Below are 14,856 nucleotides of genomic sequence, written 5' to 3' on the forward strand. Positions count from 1 at the left end.
CGATCGAGCTCTTTGTTATTTAGAAGTTTGCATGAAATCGGATTAGCACGGTAATTAAATAGCGGCAAGTTAAATCAAAATTGTCGTTTTTGGGTACCTTTGCAAAAATTGAAATATCAAGTTTAACATATAAAATTTTAAAATAATGAGTTTTCAAACTTATAGACAAATGATTTGTTTTCACACCAGTGCAACTTCTGTTGAAATAGCATCAGCGGATAACTCGTAACAGCTGATTGAATTTGATCCAAAAACGGCCCCCCCTTGAGCAGTTAACTTCCAAAAAAACGTTGAAAAGCAAAGGGTTAATGTGTTTTAGTACAGTAGCAAATAATATCTGTACTTTAAATATCATAAACAAAAAGTGACGTCCATACAATATTAGGCAATTAAACGGGAAAAGTAATTTTCAGGGTAGGGAGGGAGTTGTCTTAGAATGTTCTGTTGTATTCTCAAACCAGAGCTAAAGTTGGATTTGGGAAAAAATCCGACCAATTTCCTCTCTCCCTACTTATACGCTGATATCTTTATGTAGTAGCCTATTGCAGTTTTAGTGATTTTGTTGTGATTTAAATAAAAATCAATTTTATTTAAACACCAAAAGAAAGTTGAGGGTTGAAATATGACGTCACCACAACAATGATCAAAATTATGTCACGATGTTTGATCATTATGAGCAAATAAAACTTGTCATCATTTATAACAGTGATTCAGCATTTATTATAAGACGTTGATGTTTTAGACTGTTTGGACTTTGTGGATCCAGTTGCTACTAAAAATTTATTGTTTTACATTTTCGATGACTTTCCACTTAACATTTAATCAGTTATAAATTTACAATGAACAAAATTCCCCAGACAAAGTCCACACAGTACAGCTATGCAGACGATTTGGCCCTATTATATACAAACAAAAATTGGAGTAAGGTAGAGGATGTCCTCACCGAGGATATGAAGCTGATCTCACAATACCTAAAGGACTGGAGACTAAAACTCAGCACAGCTAAAACCACCATCACACCTTTCCACCTCAACAACAAGGAAGCTGGCCGCCAGTTACGAGTCCCCCTAGATGGAACCCTTATCCGACATGACCCCTGCCCTACATATCTGGGAGTGACCTTGGATCGGCAACTCACGTATAAAAAACACTGTGACTCAGTTCGTGCCAAAGCATCAGCAAGAAACAACCTTCTCCGATGTCTAGTTGGGTCGACTTGGGGATCCAAAACCCCAACACTGCGCACTAGTGCCCTAGCGCTTGTGTACAGTGCTGCCGAATATGCTTCTCCAGTCTGGTGCCGCAGCACACACGCAGGAAAAGTAGATATCGCCCTTAACGACACCATGCGCATAATCACTGGATGCCTGCGTCCAACTCCTACAGACTTACTACCAGTGCTTTCAGGCATCGCCCCACCAAAACTACGCAGAGAGAATTCTACCATACGGCTTGCATTAAAGGCAGAGGTCAATGATCGCCATCTCCTCCACAGTGTAGTCCTTGACGCACAACAGCTCACACGTCAACGCCTGCCTTCCAGGCGCCCTTTTTCTCGACACATTGTGGCGCTTCATGAAGGTCACTTCGACCTGATGAAGTCATGGAGAGATCGCTGGGAAACCATCTCACGGCCCAACCAGTTCCAAGTCACACCAGACACTACGGTACCGCCTGGCTCAGACCTGCCAAGAAAAGAATGGGTAACTCTGAATCGCCTCCGTACTGGTGTTGGTCGCTTCAAGCACAATATGTTTACCTGGGGATTGTGTGACTCACCAGCCTGTATTTGTGGTGACTGTCAAACAGCACAGCACATCATAAATCACTGTCCAGTGTTTCGACCTGAAGAACATGTGAATCTCATAGACCCTGATATGAAGACACTGCTCTGGTTGCAACAATTGGGAGATGTTACCTGAATTGCTGCCTCATAAGCAAGAAGAAGAAGAATGAACAAAATATGTTAAGTTTAGAAATTTTAGGGCTCTAGTAGATGGTTTGCTTTGCTGAACCAGAAAGGCATGAAGCCAAGTAGCATTACCGGGTTCAACATATTTATTACATACATATTACATACTTAATCTTAATCCATCTTATTTTGCTTTATGTGGTTGTCTTACAAATGCACTGATTAGATAAACCTTGAAATGCAATCTTAATTCATAACTGAGAGTTACTCACAGTATTATGTAAAGGAGAGTATTATTAATTAACTTATTTAAAAGTGCTAATTTATTTTGAATACTTGTTCTGTTTATTCAGGTCCAAACAAAGCCTTCGATAAACTGAAGAAAACGTCTGGAGATCTGTATAATCGCAAATTTGATGTGGATTTGTCAAAATTTGATAGTCCCGCATCGAATTTCCCAGAAGTTCACCCAGAAATTCTGTCAATCGACTTTTACGAGGGAAGGTTCATTCCCAACGACGACGAGTATGATCCCAAAACCAGACAACTTAAATATAACCCGTCTGATAAAAAAGTTATCATCGATAAATTAACTTCTCAAATTAAGTCACAAAGCTTCATATCAATCGTCGGTTACCCTGGAGCGGGAAAGACAACATTATCAAAGCGCCTGGCAAGGCGTCTAGACCAAACCAGAGACTTTCTCGTTTTGAGGATATTGTTTATGAACATAGGTGATTGGGAAGATGAAAAAGTAACCTTAAAAGAGTTTTTGCTTGGAGATGTAAAATATGACTTGGAAAACAAAGAAAAAGACATACTTTTCAGTTGGATAAAAAATCATACTCAAAACTGCTTTTTCATCTTTGACGGATTCGACCAGGTGAACTGGACTTTGATAGATAAAGTGAAAAGATCAAATTACGACACATTACTCACCTGCCAGGAGCTTGTGTCGAACCTCTGTCAAGGATTATTTTTACCAAATTGCCACATAGTTTTCACTTCAAGACCACACGCTATGCTCACAATTCCTCAAAGATGTCGCCCAAAGCAAACGTATTTTATTGGAGACTTTACGACTGAAAACATGAAAATATTATTTAATGCTTTAATAAATGATGAACAAAAAACATTTGAGATTTTGGACAACTTAGCTGTGAAAACTCCTCATCTAGAATCCATATGCCACAATCCTTTAATGCTACAATTATACTTAAGAGCTACTCTTGGTACATCAGATAAAATTGAAAATATTTCGACAATGACTGGAATTTTTCATCGTGTGCTGGAAAACCTCAAATCATCAGATCACGCCGTTTCGTTGTCGGACGATATCGTTATCAGTTTATCGAAACTGGCATTTAAAGCAACTGAGAATAAAACGGTCTTAATCACAACCGAAGATCTTTATACAGAAAATCTAACAAGTGAACAAGTCCAAGCACTTGTTGTAACTTTATTTGGTTCAAATCGAGCATGTGGTCTTTTGGAGGGTAACCGACGATTGTATTTTTCACACCAAACCTTTCAAGAGTTTTTTAGCGCTTTATACATGTTCAACCAAATGTCCTTGGAAAATTTTACATCTTTCGTTCAAAATAACTTAGTGATCGATCACTGGTCAGTCGTTGTACAACTTTTGTCTGGACTTTTATTGGACCCATACATGAACGAAGGTAGTTTTATATTTTATAATTAGTATTTTAAATATTTTACAGAAATGGAATGCGATCATGATTAGGCATATCTAAAATTGGACAATCTGTTTTCTATTAAATTCCACTTTCTGTTTGCAGTTGTGTACAAGTTAGAAAAATGTGCAATTGTCTAAACCAGCAATCTTCAACCTTTTTGTCATCGCGAAACCCCTGATTTACTTTCACGTTGTCACGGAAACCCCACTAACAAACATTTAGAAATCGCTACAATTTGCTTGTAAGAAAATCAACTACTTCGTTATTACAAGAGCAAACATTTTTTTACCTAGAATCTTGATATTTTGACGACATGTGTTACACATTTTAATCTAATTTTGACCGACAAATTCCTGTAAGTTGCAATCCTACATGCAACTCAAACGCGAAATACAAAGCATAATGGAAATCAAGCGGTCAAGTAAAGACTTTTTTTTATGATAAAACAATAAAGTGGGCGACTCAACGACACCAGATGTAACGAATTTCACTCAAAAAATATCAAGAGATAAATATGTAAGGTTTTACCTATCTTGAAATTAATGACAGGGTCCTTGTATCGGTATCATACTTTAACATTAAGTAGCCTACTGCTTCACGTTGTAGCCTTTGAAGTTCCTGCCTCTTGCCAAATTTTGTTTTCAATAAAGGAGTTGTTTCAAATGATGTTTCTTAGCAAGCTGTGCCAATGTGGTGAAATACCAACTAGTAAATATCAATATCCAAATACCTGCCTTCAACGCCTAACGTATACTGTTCAATAGTCTAGCGGTGGGCAAAACAAGACTATTACTTGCAGAACTTGCAGCAAACGGATTATTTTACGTCAAAATTGCAACAGAAACAATAACAAAAATCAATATTTGTTGTAGCTTTAATCAGAATAAAAGTTACCTAAAAAGAAAATTTGACTTTATGACAAAATTTAACTTTTTTTACTTGATGACTTTGAAACCTCTCGTCGTCATAAACTTCGAACAAGGCAGAAATATATTGACGTTATTGACTTTGGTTGCCCTAGCCCAGCGGTTCCCAACCTGTGGGTCGCGACCCCAACTAGGGTCACCTGACAATTTGCCTGGGGTCACCTGAGGCCTTCTGAAAAGTTTAGAATTTCATTAGTTTAGAAATTTAGAAAGTTAACTCTTAACAATGGGCAGCTCATCACAGAGTGCATCGCGAATTTACTAGAGTCTAATAAAAATCGCGATTTTACCATGGTTTGACTAGACAAACCAGAACACCCTGGGAAAAAATAATGCATTTTTTAAGCAAAAGTTGGACTTGAGGTTGCGATTTTTGTTGATATTTGTGCAATCTTAAATAAGTTAAATTTGTCTCTCCAAGGACCAAATGCAACATGCCTAGATTTGTCAGAAAAGATCCGAGCATCCAGTTGAAACTTTAACTTTGGCAAAAAAATTGGATGAAAATAGAATTTACGTGTTGCCGAACTTATCTGCTTTCTTTGAGGAAAATGATATTGAACAGGAAACAATGAATAGAACAATACTTTCTGTCAAAAAACACTTCAAAATTCTTGAGGAAGAAATTTCAAGGTATTTTCCTAATTTACCTGACACACCATTTGCCCTTGCTAGAAGCCCATTCAACATCAGAGTTGAAGATGTTCCTGAGAATGCACAAGAGGGGTTCATTGAACTCATTACCAGCGATGCAGCAAAAACTGATTTTCTTCAATGTCAGTTACCAAATTTTGGATCAAAAGTTTGCGGTCATATCCCGTTCTGTCTGAGATCGCATTGCGCCTGATTCTTCCTTTCCCAACAACATACCTTTGTGAAACAGGCTTTTCAAGCTTGTTGGTGAACTGAACAAGCACTGAACAAACTGTTGGGTTGATTTGTTGTGTTGTTTATTTATTTATTTAGAAGTCAAATTTAATATATAGCCTAGTAGCCTTCTAGTTAGCTCCAAAAGTGCAGTGAAGGAGGATCAACCCAACTAACTTTATCCTTGGGGTCACCGCAACTTGGCAAATGTTATAAAAGGGTCACGGCACCAAAAAGGTTGGGAACCGCTGCCCTAGCCAGACGTTTCACTTTTCATTGTCGTTTTGCCGCGTGCCGGGAGCCGTTGTGTGTGGAGACATCAATTAAATTTATGTGTTAAAAATCAGTATCGGTAAAGCAAGCGAGAGGGATGCCAGGACATCTTTGCCATATGTGTGTACTTCGGGTTTGAGTTTAACCGTAGTGAAGAATCATAAGTGTGTTCTTTTTTACATGTGCCACTGCTAGCTGAAGACGCTACGATTATAGCGAAATTAATTCTTAATGAACTACACTAAGAGGTTAGATTATTATTGTGGGTTATGGTTGTGTCAGTTAGAAGGAGGGATTGTAGACAAGCATTAACCCTATTTGTAGGGACACGAGGTTTTATAAAGACGCCCCACTCTAGTAGTGAAATATTTCACAGAAGGAAATATGCTAGAAATGTGAAATTTCTTGACTTTTAGTTTTTATTCTTTGCCAATTTTCTAAACCTACACTGGTCATTTTTCTACCTTCCTGTCCTTCACAATAAGCATTTCGTCTTAAGTGGCTACACATTTTCGTGCAATACTAGTTATATATATTATGTTAATGTTAGTTCAATATAGATGTTAGTGCAATTACTTTGAAATGTAAAAACTCCTAAAAATGCCATATATTTATGAGCAAAACTAATTTTTTGTTTAGTTTTGCATTACTCTAGGTTATAAATCAAAAATTTCAATTTTGAAGCTATTTGCGGAAAATTAGAATAAAAACTAACTTTCTGACGTTTTACATCTCAAACACTTTATTTAAATAAATTTGTTGAGTAAAAATTTAATTTCTATACGCACAATACACATGGCTATCATTTGTAAAATACTTTGGCTCTGTGATTTTCATAGCTCCCGTTATTAGCGATTAATTAGCACGGGGCTAAGATAGCCCGTGACGTACTTTCCGCGTACGAAAACAGGTAGCCAAATAGTTATTACAAGGTATGGTAACAATTATTGTTGTTTTCATATCCAGGCTTAGACAAGGTAGTGTTAAAATCCGAATTGAAGAGTGATTGCAAACATAAATGTACTTTTATAGGTCCTTTAAGGTTAACAACCAACCGGTTGCTTTCAGAAGAATCTAACTCTTCATCACTCCCACCACCTTCCCAGCAAAGCCGACTATCGTCTACAAGTAAAGTATATTGTAACTTTGTGCCTTAAACACAGACTACTTCTATTCTTCACTTTGGACACTGAAAAGTTTATTTGTAGGCTACACCAGGATTACTTGCGTAATTAAGCTAAGCAGAGAAGCCAGAGTGAAGTAGAGTGGAAACTGCATTTCCTCAAGTGTTTATATAATATCTTGCAGACTTGGTGGCAACATCCACATCTGTGTCGCTTGTCAAAAGTTTACAACAACTTACAGGGTAAAAGCCTTATAAACGTTTTATCAAAAAAACTGATATGCTAACGTTGTGTTGTGAAAAATAAACAAATCGTTTGGGGAGTTCCAAAATTAGATAGTGTTTCGTGTAGGATGGTTTTCACAACTTTTGCTCATCATCCCATCCTAGTCAATTTCGATAGCTCAGTTGGTTTGCGCGTGACTTCTGGAACGAAGAAGCTTCAAGATCAAGCGGCGCTGGTTCGACTCTCGGGGTGTGCGCTTGAGAAACGGATTATAAGGACTGCTCTCCATTCAGCGGCACCTGATGAATGGAATAATTCCCCGGCAACACTTCAGCAATCGGAAACTTCACTCTGTTAATCTCGGTAACCGACCCTGCGTCAAGAGGCTCTACAAGTATGCGAAACTACCAGGAATTTCTTATCAAGGCTTTGTCAGTCCGAGGATCAAGATTCAAAACCAACCAACCATCCCATAAGATTTTGATTGTCTTAAGTGTCTGTTTACATATCGAGTACTGGTCCTCAATTAGCCTGGATAGTGAAAGTATGAAATACGATAACGAACGCTTAGGCTATACGTGTACAAAGGCGACAATGACAAGGCATAATTTTTATGAGGGTGAATTTTCTTTCAGATGAAAAGGTGCAGAAACAAAAAGTATTTATTTCAGAGCTGTATGAGAAAATTTGGGAAATTGGTGCAAGTAAGTAAATGTTTTTACCTGGTCATCACAGTTTTGTATGCCAATAAAGTTCTAAAAGTTTCGGGGTGGCTTATATTTATGGGTCCGAACTATGAAACCCAATATTGCATTGTTTTTGACGTGTTTTTTTAAGTGTTAAAACGATAAGAAACTAAAAAAATCACCAAGCAAACAAAATTAGCCAGGTTTGCCCCCCCTGCAGCGACGGCCCTGACAACACAATAATTTTTAGAGTTGCAAATTGCAATGAAATGCATGCAACAATTCTCTTGTTGTTTTGCTTCAATCGGCAATCGCGAGTGAATTATACAATTAAAATGTAAGCGCACAGGCGACTTTGCTGTAAACAGCCCTTTAAGCAGAAAGCAAAACACAAAGTTTGGAATTTTTTATGGTATTTTCATTTGATTTAATTATTTTGCCTACTGCACGTAAGCGGCAGTGTAACTCAATTGATAAAAGCATCCAAATGGTATCTGAAGGTATAATTATAAGCAGTTCGGTTACCTTAGTGGTTCGATTCTGGATCAAGAGGTTGAAGATTCGATACCCACTCCCGCTGTTGCAATTCTATTCATGCATAACTTATAAAAAGTTTTGTCCCTTTACAGTTATATTCGATTTTTCGTCATGTTGATGAAAACAGTTCGTGCTGCATGGGATGGGACAGCGCTAATCAAGAAAAAAAAATTATCGTTATCGGACATTATCGGCGATAATTTTATCGTTTATCGTCATCGCTTAACTTTTTTTTGATTTATCGGTTATCGTTATTGCTTTAGACATTTTTCGTTTATGGATTATCGTTATCGCTTAACTGAAAAATGAGTTATCGCGCCCAACACTGCTTCTTGCCCATGAGGTGTAGCAGTCACATTACTTCATCTAGGCACTGAACAGCCATCGGACTGTGTTGTTATCAAGCGCTGTAGGATTAGCATTTCTATTTTGAGGTCCGTAAATCAGACAGTGATGGTGATGTGTTGTGCGGTTTGGGAAACTGATAATTGTACGATAAAGACCACTAACGAGTTCGTTCCGTAAAAGGAGACGTGACGTCTACAAAGTCTCCAAAAGAAGACGTTTTGGAAAAGGAAAATTTATTGAAAGAAATTCTCAGATTACAGCAAATTAAAAAAAAATTTAACAATTAAACTTGATTTGAAAAAGTGTAAAAATTCGTTGGCTACTCTCACCACATAGTGTGAATATAGCCTCTGAGGCTATTATTTACCTGTTTACTTGAGCATGACAAATTTTTCTCTTTCATCTCATCAACAACGAAGAACAAGAAAAAAGTAACGAATAAAAACTGGGTATATTAAGCTACTTCTAAACAATTTTTTTTTATTTCAGCTTTGGTAGCTCGTAAGTTGTTCTGCGATTGAGATTCTAAACGAAAAGGATATCAGTTCGACACAGCCCGGAAGCACTTTTTAAAAAAAAGAATAATTCGAAGCGACTTAATCAGTGATAATGATTTTTGCCGCACAATTTTAATTTAAGCGCAAATCAAGTTTTGATTCTTTTTCAAATATGAATGCTAAAGTTTAGATGTTATGTATAGTTTTTGTTTTAATTTTGTTGGAATTTGAAAGTTTTTCTCGGTAAATTTTTGTTTGCCAAAAGGGGATGTGAACACGTTTGACTAACAAACATGCACGTGATGTTTGCCGCACAATTGTTTGCTTGGTATCGCTGAGTCAAACTTTCTTTGTACTAGTTTAGAGAATTGACTGACATGAAGCACTACATTTTTGATGTTTAACAAATAAGTTTGGTGGCTGTGAAAGTAAATAATATTCATTTGTTTATCTGGAGATTAGGTGTGTAGGCTACGCTGAGCACAACTTATGTAATGTAATGCAATCATAATGTAAGACTTTCTAACGGCATACTGGTGGTAATCTCATCATTTGGTATATTCCTTTGGTGCAATTTCATGTTCAATTTAAAATATCAAGGAATTTTTGTGGATTCTACATTATCAGATGTTCATCTGATGTGCAAATTTAGATTATAGTTCGTTTTGCTTTTCGCCAAGTTTCAATTTGCAGGTAAAGTAGCCTATGGCAATTAGAGACAAGACCTGCAATGCCAAAAACCTAACGACTTTATGATGAGACTACCTCCAAGATGCAGGTGGAAAGTCTTACATAGCCTGTGTTGCATTACTGTTGCGGAAATTGTGCTCAACGTACATATTATGCAACTCCTAGCTAAACACGCCAAAAATATGTCAAGGTGCAAATATTGCCTTTTTACATGCTTCTGAGACCATGACTGTAACAAGATTCTGAGAAATTTTCCTACGATAGCAACATATTCGGCTGTGTTCTAGTAGGCCGTGCTCAGAGGCTATATTCAGAATATCGGTGCAATATAGCCTCTGCCTAAAAAACTGGTTGGTGCTCAGGATGACATGAAGTAAAATTAAAAATACTGAGCAAACAACAGCAGAAAGCAACAAAAACACACTACCGTCGATTGAGCCACTTCGAATTTAAATTAAGTTTAAAAACAAAACACAAGAACTGAAGAACTGACTTCCTTTGGGATCTCAATCGCAGACATGTGAGTTACGAATTACCAAAGCTCACGCTGAAAGCTTCTATTTGTTGTTAAAAAAAAGACGAAAGAAAAAATGCGTCAACTCAATACAGTCTCAGAGGCTATACAGTATTTACAATATATGGTAAGAGTAGCCACCAAATAAATTAACGTTTTATTGTTAAGTGCCGATATACAACGTTTGGTCAATGGTTGGGTATTTTATGGTTAGAACAAACCAAACTATGGATTTAGACTACAACCTGGTCAGCAGAGCTAATATTGATTGATAATAATGCAACATTATTAGAGCGCAACGATGACTCCTTCATTGCCATCAGCAAAATCTTGAGAGAAGGCAACAACAAGGTAGTGACAGTGACCGCAGGAAGTTATTTTGATGGAGGGTGGATACGAATGTCATACCTAAAAACTCAGAATGACTTCCATGTGGTAGCGTCATTCCTCAAATGGATCCCAGTACGAATTAAACAGCTTGACTTGTCGGAATGCAAACTAACTTCCGACCAATTTCGTCCATGGATCGAGGCGATCAAATCCATGCCTGGAATCGTAAGTTATGTTTTATTTTTAAACTAATGTTTGATAACATTGATTTATGTTTACATTAACCATACTTGTTATGTTAATTCAGTTTTACATTGTTTTGCAGTCCGGGTCCCAATGAGTTTCAAATTTTTATCATTTTCTTACAATTCTTGTTTAATTTTCATAAATAAACCAACGTCACAAACAACAATCATTTTTGATTTGTTGAATCATAATAATAATTACTTATGTTTAGATTGTTGGGATGGATCTCCAAGTCAACTGCCTATCTACCGTCGATGACGTCATCGAGATAATGCACAAAGTTGAGGAGAAGCTGGTGACGTGGAAGTGCCTCGATGACGGAAATGGGAAGTGGAGATCTCAGAACGAGGAGGAAAAAGCAAAGTTGCAGGATGCCCTGAATGAGTTGGATAATAAGGTGAGAGTTATTTAAGTTGCGTTAACCAGTGGCGACCAGTGATTATTTGTAATGGAGGTGCTGCAATCCTGATTTGATCTGCTTATTGGACGATATAGTAATTTTATTAGATTTGTAAAAGATAGGCTATGCAAGAAATATCAGTGAACTGTTACGTAGCCTATAGCTTAGCTAAAGCCTCTTGCTAACCTAGGTTTTGCTACCAATGACCTAGCCAAGTGTGAACTTGCAAGCTACCCAAACAGCCACTTTACCTGGTCCAGATCTTCATTAGATCGGTACGGATCTGACCAGATAAGCAGGTTGTCTGGATAAATTCGTTATACCTCAAAGGCCTAGCACCAAAAAGCCTTTAACCGTATCTGTCCTTGCTTCCTTTTGGCGGCAAGATTTACTGGCCGAGACCATCAGGTCTACGTCTCTCTTATTGCTAATTACTCCGTCGCCTTATATCAAATAACGCCAGGAAAAAGTATGCCGTTGTTCAAAAGCCTGATCTATCACTTCAATCAATTTATTTCGCAAAATATATTTGTGATTGTGTATTTTAGGTAGAAAAGGTGATAAAGACTCGGTTTTAGACCTATTTTCGCCATTTCTTGGTCAAATTTTTCAGTTGACATTTCATTTTGAAAGTCTTCTTGCATTGAACACAGAATTTCATCAATTCTGTTTTTCCGTTTCTGTGCAAACAGTCGGCCTATTACATGCACTTTTTGCCCTTCAAAGCAATTTGTGCAAATAACGAATTACCTTCCTAATTATTGTCTGCCAGCAAAGAATGACTCATATTGCGTCAGAGACCGACTCCCTACCCAAGACAGCAAAATCGACGTTAAATCAATGTAAAAAGACCGATTTTGCTGCCTGAAATTTTAGCGCCGTCGCATTAACACAAAATGAAACCGCACGCCAATAGTAAATTGTCCATCAAGCTATTGAATAAACCCGAAATTTTCCTGCATTTCATAACTGGCTGTGACAAAAGGTTTATTGTGAACTTCACAATTATCCGATACCAACATAATCGGGATTAAAATTTGGGGCAAGAAAAAAAAGTAAAAGTCAAGAAATCTCAGGTTTCTAGCGTCACTGCTTCTATGTAAAATTGCTGAATTAGCAGAGGGCGAGACCATAAGGTCTACGCCAGTAACAGATACGGTAAAAAATAATTATTTTTAGACCTGAGTGTGACTTGAGTGTGAAGCAATTTGTGACTAAAATTCGTACTTTGCTGATTGTTTTTCTAGACTTTTTACAGTAAAAAGTGCTTTCAGAGCATATATGAACATGGTGTTTTCGCACATTTTGATGTGCGTTTTAACTTTCTATCTCTAGCGGTTGTCAAAATATGGCGAGTTTAGTAAAACTGGGTATCGGTTACCATAGAAACGCCCAGTGCCACCGTGTGACGTCATTATATTTTTTTTTACATTTATGTTTTTATTAGTCTACTACAACTTTTAGGAAAGTTAAAAGATCCTATCTCAAAAAACAAATTTTTACCCCATTTTTGGCACAGCCTACTACACGCGGCCGTAGGTTGTCCAGACTGTCCACCCTTGTTCTAGCTAACCATTTGAAGACAGATAAAAAACGAATATGAGAAACAGCTCGCGGTACCCCAGTGAATTGTAGCACCACGGTTGGGAACCACTGACGTAAACAATTGAAAGGTTGCAAAGTTTTCCAAGTGTAGAAGCTTCTTTTTAAAGTTTAATTATTCACTTTGTCATTTACAGCACTTGAAAATCTGGTATGGCTACGATAGTTGCCTCAAGCACAAAGATCTATGATTGAAAAATGTTGTTATTCATTATTTGATTTCACTTCACATAAATTGATGTTATACGTTGTTGATTCCATGGATTGCATGTTTGACGACTACGACGTTGCATGAACGTAAAATTCAATGCTACCGATAATGCAATTTTAATTAGGGGGAAGTGGGTAAGTTTGATCTGAACTTTAGCCCTGATTTTAAGATGCAACAGTATATTTTAAGACCTCTGGTATAATTTTTTTGAAATTTTCGTCCAACCTTCCCTTACCCTGACAATTACTTCGCATAAAGTTGCCTTGTATTGAATTGAAGTCATTTATTGTTTATGGCATTTAAAGTTCAATTATTGTTTGCTACTGTACTAAAACACGTTATAAATGTTGCAAGATAGCCGAAAACATTTTTTTGTGGTCTTGGTTTTATCTTTTAAAGCACGGTAAAGTGGAAATTTCGCTTTGTGCGTGTGACTACGCGCATGCGAAAACGCTTGCTGGAGACAGATATTCTGTACTGAGGAAATAGAGAATATAGGCTACCACATTAAATTGATCTAAGGGTATTGAGCAATGCACAGCTTTTGCCTCACAACATTGACTTCGTCAGTGCATATCATTCTAAGCATAACTTCTAACCATCTTCTATGATGCTAGATATGTAAGCCTAGTTAGGCTACTAAAGAAGCCATATTTGTGTGGCGAAAGCTTTACAATACTGTACACTTGATTTTATCAATTTAGTACGGTATCCTACTCTGTTTCTTTGTTTCGTATTAATCGCACAACACATCCATTTGGATCACTGGTAAATTCATTCAAAAGAATGTTCATTCACAAACTTTTATTTAAGCTGGCTAAATCATAAAATAAGTTAAAATAAATATAATCATGTCTTCTGTAAAATATATTTCGAAACTTTCACAGACTTTTTGCTCTTTCGTGTAGTAAAGTGTATGAATATTTCTGAATGTTTTGGTGCATCTTCAGTATATGTAAAATTTGCTTCAGGTCAAAGTCTCTTAGGGAAACATGTTTATAACTTATTAGGCCTAGCCTATGCAGTTGAGTATGCAGTCTATTTTTCTACGATAGAATCCCGCCTTCGTATGTCTAAATTCTATGAAATCTGAGACAAGACTTCTAACACCAAATCCGCTTTTAATTCCATTCTATACGCAATATGAATTGCTGTATATCTAGATTTCGAGTATTAAACTCTCTTCAGTACAGCTTGAATAGCGAATGAATAAACACTACAATGAACCAGTATATATAATGCGAAAACAAATGACAAGGTCCGTTGTAGGTCATGTCCAAGAGTCAGCCTAACTAATGCATGTAAATTAATGATGGTTGCAACTTGCCATTATTAGGCTACTAGAAAAGTAAATGATGGCAATCGCCTACTTGTAATTATAAAACATGTCAAATGTGTCATCAAAAAGTAAAGAGCCCAAAATGTAGATACTAAACTCATGTTCAGCAAACAAACGTTTCGAAAATTATACTGTCTTCATCTTGATCACAGTGCTATAAATGTTTTTTTATAAGTTATATTTATAGCACTGAAGATGAAGACAGTATAGTTTTCGAAACGTCTGTTTGCTGAACATGAGTTTAGCATCTACATTTTGGGATCTTACTTTTTGATTAGATTAACCAGGCGTTTCGACCATTTTGATTCTATACTTAAATGTGCAATTGTGCATCTACGGATATAGGGACAACCTAGTCAATATCTATAGCCGGCTAGGTTATGGATATAAGGTCAAACTAGTTGGCCTTTCACAGGTATGCTTGTTAACCAA

General features: G+C 36.9%; 1 protein-coding gene across 1 annotated transcript; it reads left to right on the forward strand.

Annotated features, from left to right (window-relative positions):
- Nucleotides 1-3,446: 3,446 nt before the first annotated feature.
- On the forward strand, nucleotides 3,447-14,016 carry LOC145785794 (uncharacterized). Its single transcript, XM_082597504.1, has 6 exons — nucleotides 3,447-3,591; nucleotides 6,708-6,803; nucleotides 7,660-7,728; nucleotides 10,589-10,851; nucleotides 11,084-11,269; nucleotides 13,012-14,016. The coding sequence occupies exons 1-6, from the start codon at nucleotides 3,468-3,470 to the stop codon at nucleotides 13,063-13,065; spliced, it is 792 nt and encodes a 263-aa protein (XP_082453630.1). The 5' UTR covers nucleotides 3,447-3,467; the 3' UTR covers nucleotides 13,066-14,016.
- Nucleotides 14,017-14,856: the final 840 nt, after the last annotated feature.

The sequence above is a fragment of the Aplidium turbinatum genome, chromosome 16 (genome assembly GCF_918807975.1).
Source record: "Aplidium turbinatum chromosome 16, kaAplTurb1.1, whole genome shotgun sequence".
Classification (NCBI taxonomy): Eukaryota; Metazoa; Chordata; class Ascidiacea; order Aplousobranchia; family Polyclinidae; genus Aplidium; species Aplidium turbinatum.

Bases quoted from the DNA above. Each gene is read 5' to 3' on its own strand.
- LOC145785794 (XM_082597504.1), top strand. From the start codon at position 3,468: ATGTTCAACCAAATGTCCTTGGAAAATTTTACATCTTTCGTTCAAAAT. The intron at 10,852-11,083 runs GTAAGTTATGTT...ACTTATGTTTAG, and splicing joins TCAAATCCATGCCTGGAATC to ATTGTTGGGATGGATCTCCA. The intron at 11,270-13,011 runs GTGAGAGTTATT...TGTCATTTACAG, and splicing joins TGAATGAGTTGGATAATAAG to CACTTGAAAATCTGGTATGG.